The 25,938-nt window shown below is 38.8% G+C and overlaps 3 protein-coding genes and 2 long non-coding RNA genes across 10 annotated transcripts; all 5 read right to left on the bottom strand.

The window, feature by feature from the left end:
- Window positions 1-11: 11 nt before the first annotated feature.
- On the bottom strand, window positions 12-6,594 carry LOC135352203 (uncharacterized). The gene is made up of 14 exons (XM_064551361.1): window positions 6,444-6,594; window positions 5,059-6,390; window positions 4,797-5,006; window positions 4,482-4,694; window positions 4,155-4,367; window positions 3,834-4,046; window positions 3,568-3,750; window positions 3,384-3,500; window positions 3,105-3,310; window positions 935-3,049; window positions 533-878; window positions 358-477; window positions 197-297; window positions 12-150 (listed from the first exon to the last, which is right to left on the bottom strand). The coding sequence occupies exons 1-10, from the start codon at window positions 6,526-6,528 to the stop codon at window positions 3,032-3,034; spliced, it is 2,790 nt and encodes a 929-aa protein (XP_064407431.1). The 5' UTR covers window positions 6,529-6,594; the 3' UTR covers window positions 12-150; window positions 197-297; window positions 358-477; window positions 533-878; window positions 935-3,031.
- LOC135336557 (complement decay-accelerating factor, GPI-anchored-like) lies at window positions 79-1,010 on the bottom strand. Its single transcript, XM_064532447.1, has 4 exons — window positions 935-1,010; window positions 533-706; window positions 197-297; window positions 79-150 (listed from the first exon to the last, which is right to left on the bottom strand). The coding sequence occupies exons 1-4, from the start codon at window positions 1,008-1,010 to the stop codon at window positions 79-81; spliced, it is 423 nt and encodes a 140-aa protein (XP_064388517.1).
- A 310-nt stretch (window positions 6,595-6,904) lies between the features above and the next one.
- Window positions 6,905-25,787, bottom strand: LOC135352209 (uncharacterized). 5 transcript variants are annotated; one of them, XM_064551366.1, is made up of 8 exons: window positions 25,677-25,787; window positions 24,291-25,619; window positions 24,025-24,234; window positions 23,741-23,920; window positions 9,404-9,526; window positions 9,144-9,343; window positions 9,034-9,090; window positions 6,905-7,478 (listed from the first exon to the last, which is right to left on the bottom strand). In XM_064551366.1, the coding sequence occupies exons 1-8, from the start codon at window positions 25,759-25,761 to the stop codon at window positions 7,323-7,325; spliced, it is 2,340 nt and encodes a 779-aa protein (XP_064407436.1). In that variant the 5' UTR covers window positions 25,762-25,787; the 3' UTR covers window positions 6,905-7,322. The 5 variants fall into 5 exon arrangements, with proteins under 5 accessions (XP_064407436.1, XP_064407441.1, XP_064407440.1 ...); XM_064551371.1 differs by lacking the exons at window positions 23,741-23,920; window positions 24,025-24,234; window positions 24,291-25,619; window positions 25,677-25,787 and adding exons at window positions 9,586-9,759; window positions 10,066-10,225; window positions 10,334-10,471 and having other exon boundaries at window positions 6,985-7,478; XM_064551370.1 differs by lacking the exons at window positions 23,741-23,920; window positions 24,025-24,234; window positions 24,291-25,619; window positions 25,677-25,787 and adding exons at window positions 9,586-9,759; window positions 10,066-10,277; window positions 10,334-10,474 and having other exon boundaries at window positions 6,993-7,478.
- On the bottom strand, window positions 13,810-15,924 carry LOC135352229 (uncharacterized). 2 transcript variants are annotated; one of them, XR_010399688.1, is made up of 4 exons: window positions 15,775-15,924; window positions 14,654-15,723; window positions 14,419-14,535; window positions 13,810-14,342 (listed from the first exon to the last, which is right to left on the bottom strand). It is a non-coding gene; the product is annotated as an uncharacterized LOC135352229 (long non-coding RNA). The 2 variants fall into 2 exon arrangements; XR_010399687.1 differs by having other exon boundaries at window positions 13,810-14,535.
- LOC135352228 (uncharacterized) lies at window positions 17,576-20,666 on the bottom strand. Its single transcript, XR_010399686.1, has 4 exons — window positions 20,517-20,666; window positions 19,701-20,457; window positions 17,905-19,641; window positions 17,576-17,829 (listed from the first exon to the last, which is right to left on the bottom strand). It is a non-coding gene; the product is annotated as an uncharacterized LOC135352228 (long non-coding RNA).
- Window positions 25,788-25,938: the final 151 nt, after the last annotated feature.

Raw genomic sequence — 25,938 nt, forward strand, 5'->3', positions numbered from 1 at the left:
TCACTTCACTGTTAATTAAGAATCCGACGGTTAAAGGGTTAATTGTGAGTACATTAATAAACAAAAGCAAGTCAGTTCTTAGGTCATGTATTTGATTTCTCCATATACCTGATTCGGGATCGATAGCAAAGTCATGTTTTGTTTTGCCGTCTGTATGAGGTAGGATAATCATTACACAATCTTTGTATTTCCTCACTTGTCCATAAGCTTTATTAGTTGGGTCTTGTGCTCTTGGTGTCATTGCTAAACCAACTTCCTCGTATACTGGATCAACTGGGGCTGTTGGAAGTCCATTTGCTGAGCCAAAACACAAAATTAATACAAGATATAAATGATACATGCTTAAGTTGGCATTACTTTTTCTTTTCTTTGTGATAGTGACTACTAAGATGACAACCAGTAGAATCAGTACCATCACTATAGCAACAAAACCTCCAGATAGAGCAGCAACATTCCATGCACCAGTTATTGTCACACCTATGTATAGGTCAATATGCAGCATGCAGACGTTAAGACATAAAAATGAATTTACACTCCAATAGAGCCGGGTCAGGATCCCATAAACCAGAGTTGTTACAAGTGGCAGTCTCTGTACCCACCAGTGAAAAACCAGGATCACATTGGAAGGTAATGACTGAGCTCTCAGTTTGGTCAGTGTTGGTAAGCAACACTCCATTAAGTGGAGAGGAAGGTAGGACACAGGTAACTATAGGTACAAGGAATGGTATGCAATTATGTGAAAAAATGGCATGCATGCAACTCAGTGTCACAACTGTGGTTAGCCATGGTGTTGAAAGCATAGTTGCCGTTTTCATCAGAAGTAGAACTGTATGTCACAAAGCCATTGGTAGGAGCAGTCAAGGGAGGACAGGTTATAGCTATGGTGAAATGAAGCAATCAATATTATGACCTTCTATTTAAACACTCAACTTACCATTACAGACGACTTCATCAGTTCCAGACAAGGAAGCAAAAAATCCATTCAAGCAGCTACAGTTGAAGTGTTCCATGTTATTTAAATAGATAGAATTTTGACCACAGATGCATTGTATGGGAGATAATCTCATGCCTCCAGGGTAACCATAAGAATTTCGTATGTCAAATCCATACACTGAAACACCTATATAACGGCTGAGCTGTTTTGATGGCGGATAGAATGAGCTCCAGAAGACACAATCGTTCTACTTATGTGGCCACAAACTTCTCCATTTGAACAGATAACATTCATCCAGCCAGTAACAATGGAATTGTCTAACACTATTTGTGCAGTACGAAAAAACTCAGAAGAAACATACACCGTGACATAGTTGAGTACGAAAAGAGGAATAGTTTCGACAACATAATTATTTGCAAACTGCTCAATTGGAGGGATTATCATCATGAATGGGTCTCCCAAGCCGCCATCGCTCTCCCTACCAAATGCATACTGAGCGACCAGTACTGGGGAAGTGGATTCAATACTACAGAAACTGTTAATAGGGATTTCAAATTCTCTGAAACTCCCTCCACTCTGCAACTGGAATTCACTGACTGATACAACAGTGTTGCAGTTCACAGCTACACTTGCTGCTCGGGCACTAAGAACACGAATACGTTCACCAGAAGATCTACCCTCGAGAGATGCTACGAGGAATTTTGAGCCCCATGTCACAGTCGGAGGTACTTGTTCAACTAGATGGTCACACCACCTTATACCTTGAGGGACATAAGCACAATCAGATCCACTAAACACAGACAAAGGTTTGGAGCTTGTTATTCTTGTTCCTGTGAGATCTTGATCACTTTCAATCTGATACGTTTCCGTACTATTGAGTGTTATGTTTAAAGAATAAAATTTAACGATAGTTTAATTTTCACAAGCCACCAACAAAATCACACTAGGATAGACACTACTAATGGTGTCATAAGAGATTCCATAATATTCGTATTCATTCACTGCCATTACAGTACAGGGTAACGCTAAATATATATCTGCAGAACCTGAACGAAAAGATATCCCATACAAATTGATGTTTCCATCAGCTTCAACAAGGATCCCCTTGTTCCTTTCATCAACAGAAAAAACCTTAAAACTGGATGGAACGTTTACCCTAGTTGAAGATGTAGAAACGCTCCCACTGAAACTAATTGGAGTGACCATGAAATTAACAGCACTTGACTCTGGGTTCGTGATAAACAAACACAGCTGATCTGCTGATAGACCTTCATTTCTTGGGAAACCGCCCACAAATTTGTTACTAGCACTTGATGGGGTCTCATCTAGGATCAATGGACAATTCGACTTAGTACATGCATAAAATAATTAGTCCTACCTGTAATTTGGGCATCACAAGATGTTGCAAATGATAATATGAGTATCATCAATGCCAACGTAGAGCTGGCAAATCTGTAGCTCATTATTCTAAATTTGTTGGCAACTAGTTGATTAACAGTTTAGTCTATAATTATAATGAGTGAGGCAAACTCCAACATCACTATAGGTATAATGATTATATAGCTACAGGCTAGATCTCTTAAATACTAAGCCCCCCCCTATAGATATCTACTATTGAAAATGCTTGTCACAAATGGTGAAATCTGATTGGTCACTGAGAGGTCCCTTATTTTACTTAGACTACATTACATCATCTGTAATTGATCTGATTGGTTGAAAACAGTAGAATACATGGAAGCATGAGGTGTTGTAGTGATGTTCCTGAGTAAGCCTGTAGCTTCCTATCAGCCAATGTTTGCACAAATGCATTTAGTTCGTTTTACTATGCCCACAACTCAGAAAAATCTGATTTTGAAATGCATGTCGGAGCAAACAAAAACTGTTTACTTAACATAATTTATATCTGTGCAGAATTGTCTATTTTACTAATGTGGAGAGGATATAACAAGTTGCTTGTTTAGCTAACTGCTATAATATAAAAGAGTGCTATACCCTCAAAAATAACATTAAAAGGAAACTGTAATGACATTACTTTTGAGTATGTCGTTCTTATCAACCTAGGTACTCGTGTATTCATATGCCTGATTCAACTGCAGCTTAATAATGCTTTGCCATCTGAGGTAGGATAATCAATAATTATACACAAATCTCTATCATTGTATTTCCTTACTTGTCCATAAGCTTCATTAGACTCCAATTGAATGTCTTGTGTTCTTGGTATCATTGCTATATCAACTTCCTCGTATACTGGATCAGCTGGAGCTATTGGAACTTCATTATCTGACATTTGTCTATTTTTCATTGCTAGATCAACTTCCTCGTATACTGGACCAGCTGGGGCTATTGGAACTTCATTGCCTGACAGTTGTCTATTTGCTGAGCCAAATCACAAATGGAAGACATAAATTGAATATACGTACAGTTAAGGAAATCCTCATGTTGCCCTTACTTTTTCTTATAGTGAGTACTAAGAGAAATATGACGACTAGTAAGATCAGTACCACCACTATAGCAACAAAACCTCCAGATAAAGCAGCAATATACCATACACCAGTTATTGCCGCACCTATATATAAATCAATATAATTTATATGATGCAGCATGCAGGCATTAAGACATAAAAATGAACTTACACTCCAATAGAGCAGGGTCAGGATCCCATAAACCAGAGTTGTTACAAGTGGCAGTCTCTGTACCCACCAGTGAAAAACCAGGATCACATTGGAAGGTAATGACTGAGCTCTCGGTTTGGTCAGTGTTTTGAGCGTTGGTAAGCAACACTCCATTAAGTGGAGGGGCAGGCAGGACACAGGTAACTATAGGTACAAGGAATGGTATGCAATTATGAAAGCAATGCCATGCATACAAGGGTTAATAGTAATGTTTTACATAAGCTCACGTTCACAAAATGGTGCTTCTCCATCAAAACCACCAGTATTGCTGCTACCATCTCCAGTGCAAGTCCTTGTGTTTTTACCAATCAGAACAAACCCAGTGTCACAACTGTGGTTAGCCATGGCATTAAAATCATAGTTGCCGTTTTCATCAGAAGTAGAACTACTGTATGTCACAAAGCCATTGATAAGAGCAGTCAAGGGAAGACAGGTTATAGCTATGGTGAAATGAATCAAGAAAAGTAAACAACCTTCTATAAATAAAGAAACCATGCACTTACTACATGAAAATATGGGTTAACAGTAACGTTTGAATATAAGCTCACGTTCACAAAGTGCTGCTTCTCCATCAAAAACACCAGTAGTGCTGCTACTATCTCCAGTGCAAGTCCTTGTGTTGTTACCAACCAGAACAAACCCAGTGTCACAACTGTGGTTAGCCATGGCATTGAAAGTATAGTTGCCATTTTCATCAGAAGTAGAACTACTGTATGTCACAAAGCCATTGGTAGGAGCAGTCAAGGGAGGACAGGTTATAGCTATGGTGAAATGAATCAAGAAAAGTAAACGACCTTCTATGAATAAAGAAACCATGCACTTACTAGATCTACATGAAAATATGGGTTAACAGTAACGTTTGAATATAAACTCACATTCACAAAATGGTGCTTCTCCATCAAAACCACCAGTATTGCTGCTACCATCTCCAGTGCAAGTCCTTGTGTTGTTACCAACCAGAACAAACCCAGTGTCACAACTGTAGTTAGCCATGGCATTGAAAGCATAGTTGCCGTTTTCATCAGAAGTAGAACTACTGTATGTCATAAAGCCATTGGTAGGAGCAGTCAAGGGAGGACAGGTTATAGCTATGGTGAAATGAATCAAGAAAAGTAAACGACCTTCTATATGAATTAAAAAAACCATGCACTTACTACATGAAAATATGGGTTAACAGAATATAAGCTCACGTTCACAAAATGCTGCTTCTCCATCAAAAACACCAGTAGTGCTGCTACCATCTCCAGTGCAAGTCCTTGTGTTGTTACCAACGAGAACAAACCCAGTGTCACAACTGTGGTTAGCCATGGTATTGAAAGAATAGTTGCCGTTTTTATCAGAAATATTATTGTATGTCACAAAGCCATTGATAGGAGCAGTCAAGGGAGGGCAGGTTATAGCTATGGTAAAATGAAGTAATTATCTTAAGTTCTCTTTGAACACTCAACTTACCGCTACAGATGAGTTCATCTATTGTAGACAATGAAGCAACAAATCCATTCAAGCAGCTACAGTTGAACTGTCCCATCTTATTCAAGCAAATAGAATTTTGACCACAGTTGCATTGTATGGGAGATAATCTTATGCCTCCAGGGTAACCATAAGAATTGGTAACGCCGAATCCATACACTGAAACACCTATAACGGCTGAGCTGTTTTGATGGCGGATAAAATGAGCTCCAGAAGACACATTTATTCTACTTATGTGACCACAAATCTCTCCACTTGAACAGACAACATTCCTCCAGCCAGTAACAATGGAATTGTCTAATACTATTTGTGCAGTTTGAAAAAACTCAGAAGAAACATACACCGTGACATAGTTAGATACGAAAATAGGAAACGCTTCAACAAAATAGTTATTTGTAAACTGCTCAATTGGAGGGATTATCATCATGAATGGGTCTCCCACGCCGAAGCCATCACTCACCTTACCATACGCATACTGTGCGACCAGTACTGGAGAAGTGGATTCAATGCTACAGAAACTGTTAATAGGGATTTCAAATTCTCTGAAACTCCCTCCACTCTGCAACTGGAATTCACTGACTGATACGATAGTGTTGCAGTTCACAGCTACACTTGCTGCTCGGGCACTAAGAACACGAATACGTTCACCAGAAGATCTACCCTCGAGAGATGCCACGAGAAATTTTGAGCCCCATGTGACAGTCGGAGGCACTTGTTCAACCAGGTGGTCACAGTAGCGTATACCTTGAGGAACATTAGCACAATCAGATCCACTGAACACAGACAAAGGTTTGGAGCTAGTTATTCTTGTTCCTGTGAGATCATTATCACTTTCAATCTGATACGTTTCCATACTATTTATTGAGATTGTTGAGGAATTGAATTTTACAACAGTTTCATTTTCACAAGCCACCAACAAAATCACACTAGGATAATAGGTAGTACTACTAATGGTGTCGTAGGAGATTCCATAATATTCGTATTCATCAACTGCCATTTTAGAACATGGTAACGCTAAATAAGCATCTGCAGTATATTGATGAAAAGACATCCCATACAAATTGATGTTTCCGTCAGCTTCAACAAGGATCCCCTTGTTCCTTTCATTAACAGAAAATACCTCAAAACTGGGTGGAACGTTTACCCTAGTTGAAGATGTAGAAACGTTCCCACTGATATTAATTAGAGAGACTGTAAAATTAACAGCACTTGACTCTGGATTTGTGATAAACAAAAACAACTCGTCTGCTCTTTGACCACTATTTCTTGGGAACCCGACCACGAATTTCTTCCCAGCACTTGATAAGGTCTCATCTAGGATCAATGGACAATAAGAATTACATGCATTTTCAAGAAATCAGTCCTACCTGTAATTTGAGCATCACAAGATGTTGCAAATGTGATTATGATTATTGTCAATGCCAAAGTAGATCTAGCAATTCTGTAGCTCATTTTTCTAGCAACTGGTTATAATTAACAGATTTAGTCTATCAAGAGTAGATGTATAAAAGTGTTGAACTGCTGTATAGTAAACACGGAATGTTTCCCAATATAATTATCTTTGTCATCACTATTGAATAGTGTGGTTGAGTAAACCTTGATCTGTGGTTTGTAAGCACAATCCTTCTGCTATATAATTATCTAGATCTTGGATTTATGTTGCCATGGAGTGTCCCCTTGACCTTTGTACTGTGTGTATATAGATCTAGACCGTCCCCCCTCCAAGAAGCTGGAATGTTAACTATTGCCATGGACCTCACAGTTTATTGAGAGGGTCTCCCGTGACAATAGCACAGAGCACGGTAGCAATAATTATTGATTCACAAAGAGAAACTTGTTAAGTGCCAAGCTTTCAGAAAATCCTAACAAGAATACCAAAGTTATGGCTGTTGTTTAACTACAACCCCCCTCCCTCCATTAATGCTTTGGAAACTCTTTTAGCTGCATGGTATATTCATTGAAACTTAGAAAAAAATAAACAGAAGCCCATTCAGTTCTTCGTAAATAGTCCACCCTAGTTCCATAATTATTCCATTCATTCCATTCCACATTCCTCTTTTACCCCCCCTAGAGAGCGGTGTCATTAGCTATAAATTATAGGAATGCTTACATTGTCACAAGGTGATCTATGTATTTATTTTCGACATCTACATGGGATTGTCCACTTTTGACTGTCCATTAGGAAAACCAATTAAGCCCTTGGAGAGCTGTCACAGTGTCATTTCATTGAAGCCAAATGTCATAATTTAAATGTTTTGCTCTTTTTCTGTGTGCAGTGTTTGGGAGTGCTTGTGACGGTGGCTGGGTTCGTGGTCATCTTCTTGGTGGGCAGTTACAATGAGCCAGCCTTCCCTCACGCCATTGTCGGTATTGTACTCACCATTCTCATGATACAGCAGTTCCTGTCGGGAATATTGTGAGCATTAGTTGTGTGTATGATTAGCCTTGAGATAATTAAGAAATTCTGACAGTGAAACTTGTGTATTGTGTTCACTCTACTGAAGCAGGTGACTGGTCACCCTCTATATTAATAAAACCAGACACAATTAGTACAACCAGTAGGCCCGGTTGTACATAAGATGCGTGTGTGGACAAGGTGGATGGCAAGACCCCCCCCCCTGAAGAAAAGACCGCCTAAATCGCAAGTGATGGAACTTTATCATGCCATCTCAGGATTCCTCACCATATAGCGATAGGACTGGGATAGCTAGGTGAGCATAGTGTCTATAGCACTGTTATGATGACAGAGAACTGCGAACTATAATATTTACGTGCTATTGAACTTTCTGTTCACATTTATGAGAATTAGAAGCGTGTTTATATATAGTTTACTTATTTGAGGGCATGTTTTACCATGGACTTACCTCTGCATGCTTTCACAATAATTATAGTGTTGGCTTTTTAAAATACACTTCACATTCTGCAGTACACTACAACAAGCCTCTAAATCCCGTAGAAACAGCTATATATATATATATACATGTATATACGCTAAAACACTTTGCCCAGATTATTTGTTGTGGAAGGTTATCATTTGTGTTCTCTTGCGTATGTAATAGTTGTACCATGGATATCAAGTGTGTATTGGATTTGTACTACCGAGGGCAGTTGTATGTATTCCCTTGGGGAATACATACAACTGCACGAGGTAGTACAATAACAACTCGTGCAGTTCAATGTATTCCCTTGGGGAATACATTGAACTGCACAGGTAGTAGTACAATAACAATACACATGCAGATATCCATGGTACAGGTAGCTTGTGTACTATGAACACGTATTGATTAGAAGCAATTAGAAGCTGTTGTCCAACCCATTTACAAACACTCTTTGATCCCTGCCGTGCATGCACTGTGCACATTTTGTGTGGTGTGCTTGCACTTTACAAACCATATTTACAACTTCAACATCCGCACATTTTGTGCTTTCCACAGATTTGTCTCGGTAGTCTTCTTTAAAAGAGAGGGTCCTTAAAGGGTGGAGGGTGGGCTTCAGGCTGACCTCAGTCAATGTACCCTGAATGTACACCCTAGCAGGGTACATGGGATTTGTACCCTGTAGTATCCTGAGAGTTTCAATGGATATTCCTTAGTGTCATAGCACATCATGGTACAAGTAATAGTTGTACCATGGATACCAAGGGTGTATTGGATTTGTACTACCAAGGGCAGTTGTATGTATTCTCCGAGGGCGCATATTCCTTAGTGTCATGGTACAAGTATACGTGCCTACTTGGATTACATTGCACAGATTCTGATGAATTGACCTGCATGTAAACATGACCCATGCGTTTAACTTTATCAGAATCATCCACATACTGGAAGATATAGGTCATAGGAAGATATAGGTCTACTGACGTAGGCTATAGTTACGCATTGCATTACCAATATCTTATCAAATACATTTGAGTACCAAAATTAGCAAAAACAGGTTCGTTCTATCAGTCTAAGTACTAACGTATCTGATTTCTCCATGTGCCTGATTTGACTGCAACTTTATGTTTCGTTTTGCCGCCTGCATGGGGTAGGATAATCGTTACACAAATCCGTATCACTTTATTTCCTCACTTGTCCATAAGCTTCATTAGACTCCACTTGAATGTCTTGTGTTCTTGGTGCCATTGCTAGATCAACTTCCTCGTATACTGGACCAGCTGGAACTCCATTGCCTGACAGCTGTCTATTTGTCATTACTAGGTACACTTCCTCGTATACTGGAACAGCTGGGGCTGCTATTGGAACTTCATTGCCTGACAGTTGTCTAGTTTCTGAGGACCAAATCACAAATGCAAGATGAATGTGATAATGCAGTCACAAGTTGCACTTACTTTTTCTTTTCTTTGTGATAGTGACTAAGAGAAATATGACGACCAGTAAGATCAGTACCATCACTATAGCAACAACACCTCCAGATAGAGCAGCAGCATTCCATGCACCAGTTATTGCCACACCTATGGGTCAATATGCAGCATATACATGCAGGCATTGAGACATAAATGATCGAACTTACACTCCAATAGAGCAGGGTCAGGATCCCATAAACCAGAGTTGTTACAAATGGCAGTGTCTGTACCCACCAGTGAAAAACCAGGGTCACATTGGAAGGTAATGACTGAACTCTCGGTTTGGTTAGTGTTGGTAAGCAATGCTCCATTAAGTGGAGGGGCAGGCAGGACACAGATAACTATATATACGTACAAGGAATGGTGGATGCACATGTTAAAATAAAGTAATCACTATAATATAAGCAAAAACACATATGTTATATGGGATGCATCATCGTATTTTAGTGTTAAAATGACAGAAATTTATGTCATTTCTACATTAAATTTCAAATGATGCATTTTATATGAGATGTTTTATGTTATTATAACGTATCTGTTTTTACTGTGATATATATATATATATATATATATATAATTTTATAGTAATGATATAATTATATATATATACTACATTAAAGTATGGGTTAACAGTTGCAAAAGCTCACGTTCACAAATTGCTGTTTCTCCGTCAAAAACACCAGTAGTGCTACTACCATCTCCAGTGCAAGTCTTTGTGTTGTTACCAACCAGAACAAACCCAGTGTCACAAGTGTGGTTAGCCATTGCATTGAGAGCATATAGTTGCCGTTTTCATCAGAAGTAGAACTGTATGTCACGAAACCATTGGTAGGAGCAGTCAAGGGAGGACAGGTTATAGCTATGGTGAAATGAATCAATCAGTATGATGACCTACTATTTAAACACTCAACTTACCATTACAGACGACTTCATCAGTTCCAGACAAGGAAGCAAAAAATCCATTCAAGCAGCTACAGTTGAAGTGTTCCATGTTATTTAAACAGATAGAATTTTGACCACAGATGCATTGTATGGGAGATAATGTCATGCCTCCAGGGTAACCGTAAGAATTGTCTGAGCTGAAACCATACACTGAAACACCTAGAACTGCTGAGTTGTTTTGATGGCGGATAGAATGAGCTCCAGGAGACACATTCATTCTACTTATGTGACCACAAATCTCTCCATTTGAACAGACAACGTTCCTCCAGCCAGTAACAACAGAATCATCTATTAACATTTGTGCAGTTTGAAAAAACTCAGAAGAAACATACACAGTGACATAGTTGGATACAAAAAAGTAAATGCTGCGACAAAATAATTATTTGTAAACTGCTCAATTGGAGGGATTATCATCATGAATGTTCCTCCCACGCCTTCACTCCTATTACCATACGCATACTGTGTGACCAGTACTGGAGAAGTGGATTCAATGCTACAGAAACTGTTAATAGGTATTTCAAATTCTTTGAAACTCCCTCCACCCTGCAACTGGAATTGACTGACTGATACGTTAGTGTTGCAGTTCACAACTACATTTGCTGCTCGGGCACTAAGAACACGAATACGTTCACCAGTAGATCTACCCTCGAGAGATGCCACGAGAAATGTTGAGCCCCATGTCACAGTCGGAGGCACTTGTTCAACCAGGTAGTCACAGTAGAGTGTACCTTGAGGAACACTAGCGCAATCCGATCCACTAAACACAGACAAAGGTTTGGAGCTAGTTATTCTTGTTCCTGTGACATCATTATCACTTGCAATCTGATATGTTTCCCTACTATTGAGTATTATTGTTGAGGAGTTGAATTTGACAACAGTTTCATTTTCACAAGCCACCAACAAAATCACACTAGGAGTGTTACTATAATGGTGTCATAGGAGATTCCATAATAATATTTGTATTCATCAACTGCCATTTTAGAACATGGTAACGCTAAATAAGCGTCTGTAGTAGCTGAATGAAAAGACATCCCGTACAAATTTATGCTTCCGTCGGTTTCAACAAGGATCCCCTTGTTCCTTTCATTAACAGAAGAAACCTCAAAACTGGATGGAACGTTTACTCTAGTTGAAGAGTTAGAAACGTTCCCACTGATATTAATTGGAGTTACTGTGAAATTAACAGCACTTGACTTTGGGTTTGTGATAAACAAAAACAATTCAGGATTGATTCCTGGATATTGAACAACATTTCTTGGGAAACCGACCATGAATTTCTTGCCAGCACTTAATAAAATATTATCTAGGATATGGACAATTCAAGGATTGCATGCTAAATTCTACAAGATTTCAGTCCTACCTGTAACTTGGGCATCACAAGATGTTGCAAATGTGATTATGATTATTGTCAATGCCAAAGTAGATCTAGCAATTCTGTAACTCATTATTTTTAGCAACTGGCTCAACAGATTTAGTCAGTGAGGCAAGCTAACTACTATATCTCTGAAATATTAAGCCCCCTCCCCCTCATAAACAATAAAACAGTACCCCCTATGGTGGGTGCATGCCTCTATTGATTGATAATCACAATCCCTCTGCTATATATCTAGAATTTATGTTGCCATGGAGTGTCCCCTTGACCTTAGTACTGTGTGTAGAAGGTCCCTGACAAGAGGCTGGAATGTTTGGTCTAACTATTATAATTGCCATGGACCCCACAGTTTGTCATAGCTACAATCTATTGAGTCAATACTTGAGAGGGTCACCCGTGACAATAGCACAGAGCACGGTAACAATAATTGCTTCGCATGCGGAGATAAATTTGTTCAAGCTTTCAGAAATTCCTAAAAATGTTGACAACAATACATATGGCTGTTGAAATAATTATGTTGAACTACAACCTCCTCCCCTCCATTAATGCTTCGGGGACTCATTTTCAACGATTTATAATTTTATGAAAACTTAGAAAGACACCTTTCAAATGAACAGAAAAGCCCATTCAGTTCTCCCTAAATAGTTCACCCTAGCTGGAATGCCTTTCTATTCTCTGAGCATCTGCTCTGGAAAATACTTCATATCTTCATGTCGTTCCATATTCCATTCCACATTCCTCTTTAACCCCCCTATATATAGTGTCGGGGCCTGCAACCTTCGATCATGCATGTGTCACAACTGTATAGCTTGTAACATTATACTCCCAAGAGAGGCATATAGATTTACCCCATTAGGCATGTAGTTTTTGTAAAAGTACTCCCACATTACAGGCATGTAGTTTTTGTAAAAGTGCTCCCACATTAGGCATGTATAGGTTTTGTAAAAGTACTCCCGTGCAAAGGCGTACATATACACCCCATAATGCTAATTATGTAGATGTACACATGCAATATGCATGCATGTGTATAGAGTAATTATATTGCAGAATCTTTGCAACACACCAGTAAAAGCGTATAGAGCGTTACACATTCCTTATATGGATTTTGTGTACACACTGCATGCGGTCTGTTTTACTAATTAATAATTATAATTATGTATGAGCATTTCCTAATAAGGAACCACTTTTATTCATGTGTTGCAAAGATTCTGCATCATTAGCTACATGTATTATATGGAATGCTTGCATTGTAATCACGATAATTATGATTTATCATAATTATCATCTTATTCTGCTCAATTGGAAGGATTATCATATCATGAATGGGCCTCCCATGCCATCAATCTGATCACCATATGCATACTGAGCGACCAGCACTGGAGAAGTGGATTCAATACTACAGAAACTGTTAACAGGGAGTTCAAATTCTCTGAAACTCCCTTCATCACTTATAAAAGAAATCTACAATAAATCCCATTAATATTGAGCCATCCTTAACATCACTACTGCAGTACGTGTCTAGTTCACTGTTGGGTTACATTGCATGGAGTGGTGAATTGACCTTCATGTAAACCTGACCCATATATACATTGATAACTTCATCAGAATCATCCATGCACATGCATACTGCGTGGAATAGGTCATAATTACATAAGGCCACTCCACAACATAAGAACTTAGTTTCCCGTCCTGAATTCTCTGACAAGGGCGAGCTCTTCATTACATAATTATCCATAATTATTATAAGAAATGTTCAATAAACTATTAATTTTTACCTGACATTTTTCTTGCAATTTTGCAGCCACATGGCGTTGTGGCGGCATGGCAATAACAAAAATTAATAAATAATGGAGTAAAAGTCAATAATAGAAATTAGTGAGGTAGGCTGAAAAGCATACGCGCTCACTGGACGGGAAACTAAGTTCTTTGTTGCATGGAGTGGCCTAAACCTGAGTTATGTATCGCATTACAATAATAATACAAACAGATTCCATTTGAGTGGAATCTGTAAAGTTATATATACACATGAGCTGAAAGTAAAATTAGTACAATGTGGAAATAAAATAATTTTACTGCAAGTGCAGTGTTAATTTGTGTCAAAGTAAAGATCGTATAGTAAGATCTACTAGCATAATTATATCTGTGTAAAATTATCAATTGACTAATATTATATAGCTACATATGAGGGTAGCATAATAACTTAAAGTTGGAATTGCATGTTTATCTGTCTAGCTGCATGCTGAAAGTAAAACGTAGTATATGTTAATATTCCTTGAGTAACCTCAACCTAGGTACTCGTGTATATGTTTTCTTCATGTGCCAAATTTGACTGCAACGTATTGTTTTACTTCACCATCTGGGGTATAAGATAATCATTACACAAATTCCTTACTTGTCCATAAGCTTGTCCATAAGCTTCATTAGACTCCACTTGAATATCTTGTGCTCTTGGTGTCATTGCTAGACCAACTTCCTCGTATACTGGACCAGCTGGGACTATTGGAACTTCATTGCCTGACAGTTGTCTATTTGTTATTGCTAGATCAACTTCCTCGTATACTGGACCAGCTGGGGCTATTGGAATTTTATTGCCTGACAGTTGTCTATTTGCTGAGCCAAATCACAAATGGAAGATATAAATTAAATATACATGCAGTCAGCAAGTAAATTTTAAATTTACCCTTACTTTTTCTTTTTTGTATGATAGTAAATACTAAGAGGACCAGGACGATCAGTATCACCACTATAGCAACAACACCTCCAGATAGAGCAGCAACATTCCATGCACCAGTTATTTCTACACCTATAGGTCATATGCAGCATATACAGGCACTGAATGCATATGAATAAAGAAATCACTTACTACATTAACCATCTATTGCATGGAGCAGTCAATAACCTTCTATTTACATTCAACTTACCGGTATACAGACGATCTCATTTGTTGCAGACAATGAAGCCACAAATCCAATCAAGCAGCTACAGTTGAACTGTTCCCTGTTATTCAAACAAATAGAATTTTGACCACAGTTGCATTGTATGGGAGATAATCTCATGCCTCCGGGGTAACCATAAGAACCGGTAAAGCGGAATCCATACACTGACACACCTAGAACAGCTGAGCTGTTTTGATGGAGGATAGAATGAGCTCCAGTAGACACACTCGTTCTACTTATGTGGCCACAAATTTCTCCACTTGAACAGACAACATCTCTCCAGCCACTAACAATGGAATTGTCTAATACTATTTGTGAAAATTGAAAAACTCAGAAGAAACATACACCGTGACATAGTTAGATGCGAAAAGAGGAAATGCTTCGACAAAATAATTATTTGTAAACTGCTCAATTGGAGGGATTATCACCATGAATGGGCCTCTCACGCTATCACTCACTCTACCATATGCATACTGTGCGACCAGTACTGGAGAAGTGGATTCAATGCTACAAAAACTGTTAATAGGTATTTCAAATTCTCTAAAGCTCCCTCCACTCTGTAACTGGAATTCATTGACTGATACAACAGTGTTGCAGTTCACAGCTACACTTGCTGCTCGGGCACTAAGAATACGAATACGTTCACCAGAAGATCTATACCCTCGAGAGATGCTACGTGGAATTTTGAGCCCCATGTCACAGTCAGAGGCACTTGTTCAACCAAATGATCACACAAGCGTCTATTGTGAGGAACAATAGCGCAATCACACTATGCACACACCACACACCCTACACACACCTACACACGCCACACATACCCTTATTCTTATTCCCCTTGTTCCTTTCATTAACAGAATAAACCTCAAAACTGGGTGGAATAATTACCCTAGTTGAAGAGTTAGAAACTTTCCCACTGATATTAATTGGAGTGACTGTGAAATTAACAGCACTTGACCCTGGGTTTGTGATAAACAAAAACAACTCGTCTGCTGTTTGACCAAAATTTCTTGGGAAACCGACCACGAATTTCTTGCCAGCACTTGATGAAGTCTCATCTAGGATGAATGGACAATGCAAGAATTACATAATTATAAATTCAGTCCTACCTGTAATTTGGGCATCATAAGATGAAGCAAATGTGATTATGATTATTGTCAATGCCAAAGTAGATCTAGCAATTCTGTAGCTCATTATTCTAGCAACTGGTTGATCAACAGAGTTTAGTCTATTAAGAGTATAGATCTAGATAAATTATAAGAGTGTTAAACTGCTGTAGTAAACGCGGAACCACATTTGCCAAACTCTTCGTCATCACTGTTCCATTGAATAGTGTGGTTGAGTAAACCGTGGCCTGTGGTTTGTAAGCACTGACCTGTGTGTGCAACTGTTAATTACGACTTTAATAGATAGTTTTGCTACTGTAACTTGTACACAATATTTGCAATGCTAACGTGCATGCCACTGTACACAATACACCTGTTACATTATTTCCTCTCTCCATATAATTATACAGCCTCTATATACCAGCTACTATAGACATTGACCCTCACAAGACACGAGCGTATACTTCAACCTCGGAGTGGGTGACTGACTACCTCAACAAAAATGAAAAGACATCCCATACAAATTGATGTCTCTGTTGGCTTCAACAAGGATCCCCTTGTTCCTTTCATTAACAGAAGAAACCTCAAAACTAGATGGAACGTTTGCCCTAGTTGAAGAGTTAGAAACATTCCCACTGGTATTAACTATGAAATTAACAGCACTTGACTCTGGATTTGTGATAAACAATAACAACTCTGGATTGATTCCTGGATGTTGAACAGCATTTCTTGGGAAACCGACCACAAATGTTTTGCCAGCACTTGATAAAATCTCATCTAGGATTAATGGACAATTCATGCTAAATTCTACAAGAATTCAGTCTTATATACCTGTAACTTGGGCATCACAAGATGGAGCAAATGTGATTATGATTATTGTCAATGCCAAACCATAGCGATAGGACTGGGACAGGTGAGAATAATGAACTGGTATACTGCATGCTGACTTATGTGAATTGAACAACTTTATGTTTACATTTACGTTAATTACAAGTGTGTGTATATATAACATTTCAGGCATGTTTTTATCTGCATACGTTCACAATAATGTTTATACTATACTTCTTCTGCTATTGTTTTTTGTGTTACCGTTGTTTTTTTTTGCGGTTGGCTTTACACCTCTCGATATCTCTTTTGCAGTTGTTTTATGTGTTGGCTTTACACCTCCTATTTCCTTCATTCTGCAGGTGACTCTGGGGGTCTTTTTAATCAATGCCCCCTTGACTGTGTGGGTGGGTATGGGGGGCGCCTGGCTGGTCGTGTTTGTTGTGCATGAGTGTGTCTATGTCTGTTTCAAGATAGCTCACAGAGGGCAGAAAGTTTATTAGAACAATAACTCTCCCCATCTACACACATAATTATACTAGCATTGTTTTTATCTACACCTTTGTTTGTATAGCTGTTACATCTACTCTGTTATTATGCTATTACATACACGTGTTGTTGTTTTTGCGCTATTAATTATGCCAAGGGCGTATTTTCTCTTTGTACGTCCTTCATTGTGCTGTATACATTATGCATGTCTGGCGAACTGGGTATTATCATGCATGGGTGCATGCATGACTTTAATTTAACAAAAAAACAAAAAATCCCCAAAAAGGTACACACTCACACACAACTAGTTCGTTTAATAGTTTATCGCCAGCTAGCCTGTATAATTATAATCTGAGCCACGTATTGCAATTATAATAAGTTACTTGTAACTCAAGCTATTATTATTATAGCTTCTAATCATAACAACATACTGTGAAAGTAAACTGTAACATTAATTTGAGTTCCAAAAAGGAGGCAGTTCTATCAACCTCAGCTACTAATGTATTTGATTTCACCATATGCCAGATTTGACTGCAACTTAATATTTCATTTTGCCGTCTGGGATCGATAAGATAATCAGTACACAATTCTCTATCTGTTCACTTTATTTACTCACTTGTGCATAAGCTTCATTAGACTCCACTTGAATGTCTTGTGTTCTTGGTGTCATTGTTAGATCAACTTCCTCGTATACTGGAACAGCTGGAGCTATTGGAACTCCATTGCCTGACAGTTGTCTATTTGCTGAGCCAAATCACAAATGCAAGGTATAATTATGATTATACCTGCAGTGGCAAGTAAATCCTTAAGTGGCCTTACTTTTTTTCTTTTTGGCATTTGCTACTAAGAGAAATATGGCGACCAGTAAGATCAGTACCACTACTAGAGCAACAAAACCTCCAGATAGAGCAGCAACATTCCGTGCACCAGTTATTTTTGTGAACTTACACTCCAATAGAGCCGGGTCAGGATCCCATAAACCAGAGTTGTTACAAGTGGCAATCTTTGTACCCACCAGTGAAAAACCAGGATCACATTGGAAGGTAATAACTGAGCCCTCAATTGTGCTAGTGTTCTGAATGCTGGTGAGCAATGTTCCATTAAGCGGAGGGGCAGGCAGGACACAGGTAACTATAGGTACAAGGAATGGTAGATGCAAATAAAGAAATCACTTAATGCATTAATAACATTCTACAAATCAATGACCTTCTATTTAAACACTCAACTGACCGGTACAGACAATTTCATCTGTTCCAAACAACGACGCCACAAATCCATTCAAGCAACTACAGTTGAACTGTCCCATGTAATTCAAACAAATAGAATTTTGACCACAGTTGCATTGTATGGGAGATAATCTCAGGCCTCCAGGGTAACCGTAAGAATTGTATATGTCGAATCCATACACTGAAACACCTAGAACGGCTGAGCTGTTTTGATGGCGGATAGAATGAGCTCCAGTAGACACATTCATTCTACTTACGTGACCACAAATCTCTCCACTTGAACAGACAACATTCATCCAACCAGTAACAATGGAATTGTCTAACATTATTTGTGCAGTTTGAAAACACTCGGAAGAAACATATACTGTGACATAGTTGGATACGAAAAAAGAAAACGCTTCAACTAAATAGTTATTTGTAAACTGCTCAATTGGAGGGATTATCATCATGAATGGGTCTCCCACACCATCACTATCCCTACCATACGCATACTGTGCGACCAGTACTGGAGAAGTAGATTCAATGTTACAGAAACTGTTAATAGGGATTTCAAATTCTCTGAAGCTCCCTCCACTCTGTAACTGGAATTCACTGACTGATACAACAGTGTTGCAGTTCACAGTTACACTTGCTGCTCGGGCACTAAGAACACGAATACGTTCACCAGAAGATCTACCCTCGAGAGATGCCACAAGAAATTTTGAGCCCCATGTCACAGTCGGAGGCACTTGTTCAACCAGGTAGTCACACCACCTTATAACTTGAGGAACAAAAGCGCAATCAGATCCACTAAACACAGACAAAGATTTGGAGCTAGTTATTCTTGTTCCTGTGAGATCATGATCACTTTCAATCTGATATGTTTCCATACTATTTAGTATTATTGTTGAGGAAAGGAAATTTACAACAGTTTCATTTTCACAAGCCACCAACAAAATCACACTAGGATAATAGGTAGTACTACTAATGGTGTCGTAGGAGATTCCATAATATTCGTATTCATCAACTGCCATTTTAGAACATGGTAACGCTAAATAAGCATCTGCAGTATATTGATGAAAAGACATCCCATACAAATTGATGTTTCCGTCAGCTTCAACAAGGATCCCCTTGTTCCTTTCATTAACAGAAAATACCTCAAAACTGGGTGGAACGTTTACCCTAGTTGAAGATGTAGAAACGTTCCCACTGATATTAATTAGAGAGACTGTAAAATTAACAGCACTTGATTCTGGATTTGTGATAAATAAAAACAACTCGTCTGCTCTTTGACCACTATTTCTTGGGAACCCGACCACGAATTTCTTCCCAGCACTTGATAAGGTCTCATCTACATGTAGGATGAATGGACAATAAGAATTACATGCATTTTCAAGAAATCAGTCCTACCTGTAATTTGAGCATCACAAGATGAAGCAAATGTGATTAGGATTATTGTCAATGCCAAAGTAGATCTAGCAATTCTGTAGCTCATTTTTCTAGCAACTGGTTAATTAACAGACTATCAAGAGTAGATGATAGTACAAATAAAAGTGTTGAACTGCTGTAGTAAACACGGAACGTTTGCCAAACTTTTCATCATCACTGTTCCATTGAATAGTGTGGTTGAGTACACCGTGGTCTATGGTTTGTAAGCACTGACCTGTGTGTGCAACTGTTAATACGACTTTAATAGATAGTTTTGCTACTGTAACTTGTACACAATATTTGCAATGCTAACGTGCATATGCCATTGTACACAATACACCTGTTACATTATTTCCACTCCTCCCTTCATACAATTATACAGCCTCTACTAGCTACTAGACATTGACCCTCACAACACACGAGCATCTACTTCAACCTCGAAGTGAGTGACTACCTCGACGAAAATGAAAAGACATCCCATACAAATTGATGTCTCTGTTGGCTTCAACAAGGATCCCCTTGTTCCTTTCAATAACAAAAGAAACCTTAAAACTGGATGGAACGTTTGCCCTAGTTGAAGAGTTAGAAACATTCCCACTGATATTAACTGTGAAATTAACAGCACTTGACTCTGGGTTTGTGATAAACAATAACAACTCTGGATTGATTCCTGGATGTTGAACAGCATTTCTTGGGAAACCGACCACGAATTTTTTGCCAGCACTTGATAAAATCCCATCTAGGATTAATGGACAATTCAAGGATTACATGCTAAATTCTACAAAAATTCAGTCCTACCTGTAACTTGGGCATCACAAGATGGAGCAAATGTGATTATGATTATTGTCAATGCCAAAGTAGATCTAGCAATTCTGTAGCTCATTATTTTGCAACTGGTTGAATTTAGTCTATTATAATATAGTCAGTGAGGCAAGCTTTAAAATACTCACTAACTATAATTATCTCTGAAATATTAAGCCCCTCCCCCTCATAAACAATAATAACAGTACCCCCCATGGTGGGTGCTGCATGCCTATTAGACTTGGATTTATGTTGCCCTGGAGTGTCCCCTTGACCTTTGTACTGTAGATCTAGAAAGTCCCCCGTCCAAGAGGCTGGAATGTTTGATCTACACTGTAAAAAAAAAAGTGCGGTGAGCACACTAAAACCGTCGCATATAGCACACTTTTTCAAAAAAGCGTGCTATATGCGACGGTTTTAGTGTGTCCACCGCACTTTTTTTCAATCATTTTTTACAGTGTAATTATTGCTATTGCTATGGACCCCAAAGTTTCTTGAGAGGGTCTCCTGTGACAATAGCACAGAGCAAGGTAGCAATATTGCTTCACAATCCAAAAATGTTAACAAGAATACCAAATGTATGGCTGTTGTTTAACTACAACCCTCCCTCCATTAATGCTTTGGGGACTCTTTCAGCTGCTGCATGGTATTAGAAATACTTTTTAAAAGAACAGAAACCATTCAGTTCTCCGTAAATAGTCCACCCTAATTCCATAATTATTTCGTTTCATATATTTCATTCCATTCCACATTCCTCTTTTACCCCCTGCAGAGCGGTGTCATTAGCTATATTAATAGGAATGCTTACATTGATCACGAGGTGATCTATGTACTTATTTTCGAATCGTTGACATCTGCATGGGATTGTACTTTGACTGTCCATTAGAAAAACTGATTAAAGGATGCCCTTGGAGAGTTGTCACAGTGTCGTTATAATTATTATTTCATTAAAGCAAAATGTCATAATTTGATGTGATCAAATTTTTTGCTCTCTTTGTGTGTGCAGTGTTTGGGAGTGCTTGTGACGGTGGCTGGGTTCGTAGTCATCTTCTTGGTGGGCAGTTACAATGAACCAGCCTTCCCTCACGCTATTGTCGACATTGTACTTACCACTCTCATGATTCAGCAGTTCCTATCAGGAATATTGTGAGCATTAGTTGTGTGTATGCTTAGCCTTGAGATAATTAAGAAATTCTGACAGTGAAACTTGTGTATTGTGTTCACTCTACTGAAGCAGGTGACTGGTCACCCTCTATATTAATACAACCAGACACAATGAGTACAACCAGTAGGCCCGGTTGTACAAAAGATGCGTGTGTGGACAAGGAGGATGGCAAGACTCCCCCTGAAGAAAAGACCGCTTAAATCGCAAGTGTTGGAACTTTATTATGATGCCATCTCAGGATTCCTCACCATAGCGATAGGACTGGGATAGCTAGGTGAGCATAGTGTCTATAGCACTGTTATGATGACAGAGAGCTGCGAACTATAATATTTACGTGCTATTAAACTTTCTGTTCACATTTATAAGAATTAGAAGCGTGTTTATATATAGTTTACTTATACATTTGAGGGCATGTTTTGCCATGCACTTATCTCTGCATGTTTTCACAATGATTATTGTGTTGGCTTTTTAAAATACACCTCACATTCTGCAGTACACTACAACAAGCCTCTAAATCCCGTAGAAACAGCTATATATATACATGTATATACGCTAAAACACTTTGCCCAGATTATTTGTTGTGGAAGGTTATCATTTGTGTTCTCTTGCGTATGTAATAGTTGTACCATGGATATCAAGGGTGTATTGGATTTGTACTACCGAGGGTAGGTGTATGCACGAGGTAGTACAATAACAATACACACGCAGATATCCATGGTATAGGTAGCTTGTGTACTATGAACACGTATTGATTAGAAGCAATTAGAAGATGTTGTCCAACCCATTTACAAACACTCTTGATCCCTGCCGTGCATGTACTGTGCATATTTTGTGTGGTGTGCTTGCACTTTACAAACCACATTTACAACTTCAACACCCGCACATTTTGTGCTTTCCACAGATTTGTCTCGGTAGTCTTCTTTAAAAGAGAGGGTCCTTAAAGGGTGGAGGGTGGGCTTCAGGCTGACCTCAGTCAATGTACCCTGAATGTACACCCTAGCAGGGTACATGGGATTTGTACTCTGTAGTATCCTGAGAGTTTCAATGGATATTCCTTAGTGTCATAGCACATCATGGTACAAGTAATAGTTGTACCATGGATACCAAGGATGTATTGGATTTGTACTACCGAGGGCAGTTGTATGTATTCTCTGAGGGCACATATTCCTTAGTGTCATGCATGGTACAAGTATACGTGCCTACTTGGATTACATTGCACAGATTCTGATGAATTGACCTGCATATAAACTGACCCATGCGTTTAACTTTATCAGAATCATCCCCATACTGGAAGATATAGGTCATAGGAAGATATAGGTCTACTGACGTAGGCTATAGTTACGCATTGCATTACCAATATCTTATTAAACACATTTGAGTACCAAAGAATTAGCAAAAACAGGTTCGTTCTATCAGTCTAAGTACTAACGTATCTGATTTCTCCATGTGCCTGATTTGACTGCAACTTTATGTTTCGTTTTGCCGCCTGCATGGGGTAGGATAATCGTTACACAAATCTGTATCACTTTATTTCCTCACTTGTCCATAAGCTTCATTAGACTCCACTTGAATGTCTTGTGTACTTGGTGTCATTGCTAGATCAACTTCCTCGTATACTGGACCAGCTGGAACTCCATTGCCTGACAGTTGTCTATCTGTCATTGCTAGGTACACTTCCTTGTATACTGGACCAGCTGGAACTCCATTGCCTGACAGTTGTCTATCTGTCATTGCTAGGTACACTTCCTCGTATACTGGAACAGCTGGGGCTATTGGAACTTCATTGCCTGACAGTTGTCTAGTTTCTGAGGGCCAAGTCACAAATGCAAGATGAATGTGATAATGCAGTCGCAAGTAAATCCTTTAGTTTGCACTTACTTTTTCTTTTGTTTGTGATAGTGACTAAGAGAAATATGACGACCAGTAAGATCAGTACCATCGCTATAGCAACAACACCTCCAGATAGAGCAGCAGTATTCCATGCACCAGTTATTGCCTCACCTATGGGTCAATATACAGCATACAGACAGGCATTGAGACATAAAAATGAACTTACTGTTACACTCCAATAGAGCCGGGTCAGGATCCCATAAACCAGAGTTGTTACAAGTGGCAGTCTCTGTACCCACCAGTGAAAAACCAGGATCACATTGGAAGGTAATGACTGAGCTCTCGGTTTGGTTAGTGTTGGTGAGCAACACTCCATTAAGTGGAGGGGCAGGCAGGACACAGGTAACTATATACGTACAAGGAATAGTGGATGCGCATGTCAAAATAAAGTAATCACTATAATAATTATACTACATTAAAGTATGGGGGTTAACAGTTGCGAAAGCTCACGTTCACAAATTGCTGCTTCTCCATCAAAAATACCAGTAGTGCTGCTACCATCTCCAGTGCAAGTCCTTGTGTTGTTACCAACCAGAACAAACCCAGTGTCACAACTGTGGTTAGCCATGGTGTTGAAAGAATAGTTACCGTTTTCATCAGAAGTATTATTGTATGTCACAAAGCCATTGGTAGGAGCAGTCAAGGGAGGACAGGTTATAGCTATGGTGAAATGAAGCAATCAGTATGATGACCTACTATTTAAAAACTCAACTTACCATTACAGATGAGTTCATCAGTTCCAGATAATGAAGCAAAAAATCCATTCAAACAGCTACAGTTGAAGTGTTCCGTGTTATTCAAACAAACAGAATTTTTACCACAGATGCATTGTATGGGAGATAATCTCATGCCTCCAGGGTAACCGTAAGAATTGTCTGAGCTGAAACCATACACTGAAACACCTAGAACTGCTGAGCTGTTTTGATGGCGGATGGAATGAGCTCCAGGAGACACATTCATTCTACTTATGTGGCCACAAATCTCTCCATTTGAACAGACAACGTTCCTCCAGCCAGTAACAACAGATTCATCTATTAACATTTGTGCAGTTTGAAAAAACTCAGAAGAAACATACACAGTGACATAGTTGGATACGAAAAAAGTAAACGCTGCGACAAAATAATTATTTGTAAACTGCTCAATTGGAGGGATTATCATCATGAATGTGCCTCCCACGCCTTCACTCCTAATACTATAGGCATACTGTGCAACCAGTACTGGAGAAGTGGATTCAATGCTACAGAAACTGTTAATAGGGATTTCAAATTCTCTGAAACTCCCTCCACCCTGCAACTGGAATTGACCGACTGATACGTTAGTGTTACAGTTCACAGCTACATTTGCTGCTCGGGCACTAAGAACACGAATACGTTCACCAGTAGATCTACCCTCGAGAGATCCCACGAGAAATGTTGAGCCCCATGTCACAGTCGGAGGCACTTGTTCAACCAGGTAGTCACAGTAGAGTGTACCTTGAGGAACACTAGCGCAATCAGATCCACTAAATACAGACAAAGGTTTGGAGCTAGTTATTCTTGTTCCTGTAAGATCATTATCACTTTCAATCTGATATGTTTCCATACTATTTAGTGTTATTGTTGAGGAATCGAATTTGACAACAGTTTCATTTTCACAAGCCACTAGCAAAATTACACTAGGAGTGATACTACTAATGGTGTCATAGGAGATTCCATAATATTCGTATTCATCAACTGCCATTTTAGAACATGGTAACGCTAAATAAGCGTCTGTAGTAGCTGAATGAAAAGACATCCCGTACAAATTTATGCTTCCGTCGGTTTCAACAAGGATCCCCTTGTTCCTTTCATTAACAGAAGAAACCTCAAAATTGGATGGAACATTTACTCTAGTTGAAGAGTTAGAAACATTCCCACTGATATTAATTGGAGTTACTGTGAAATTAACAGCACTTGACTCTGGGTTTGTGATAAACAAAATCAATTTGGGATTGATTCCTGGATATTGAACAACATTTCTTGGGAAACTGACCATGAATTTCTTGCCAGCACTTGATAAAATATTATCTAGGATATGGACAATTCAAGGATTACATGCTAAATTCTACAAGATTTCAGTCCTACCTGTAGTGTGGGCATCATAAGATGTTGCAAATGTGATTATGATTATTGTCAATGACAAAGTAGATCTAGCAATTCTGTAGCTCATTATTTTGCAACTGGTTGAATTTAGTCTATTATATATTCAGTGAGGCAAGCTTTAAATACTCACTAACTATATCTCTGAAATATTAAGCCCCTCCCCCTCATAAACAATAATAACAGTATCCCCCATGGTGGGTGCTGCATGCCTCTATTAGATCTTGGATTTATGTTGCCATGGAGT

Source organism: Halichondria panicea, chromosome 1, assembly GCF_963675165.1.
Source record: "Halichondria panicea chromosome 1, odHalPani1.1, whole genome shotgun sequence".
NCBI classification, from domain to species: Eukaryota; Metazoa; Porifera; class Demospongiae; order Suberitida; family Halichondriidae; genus Halichondria; species Halichondria panicea.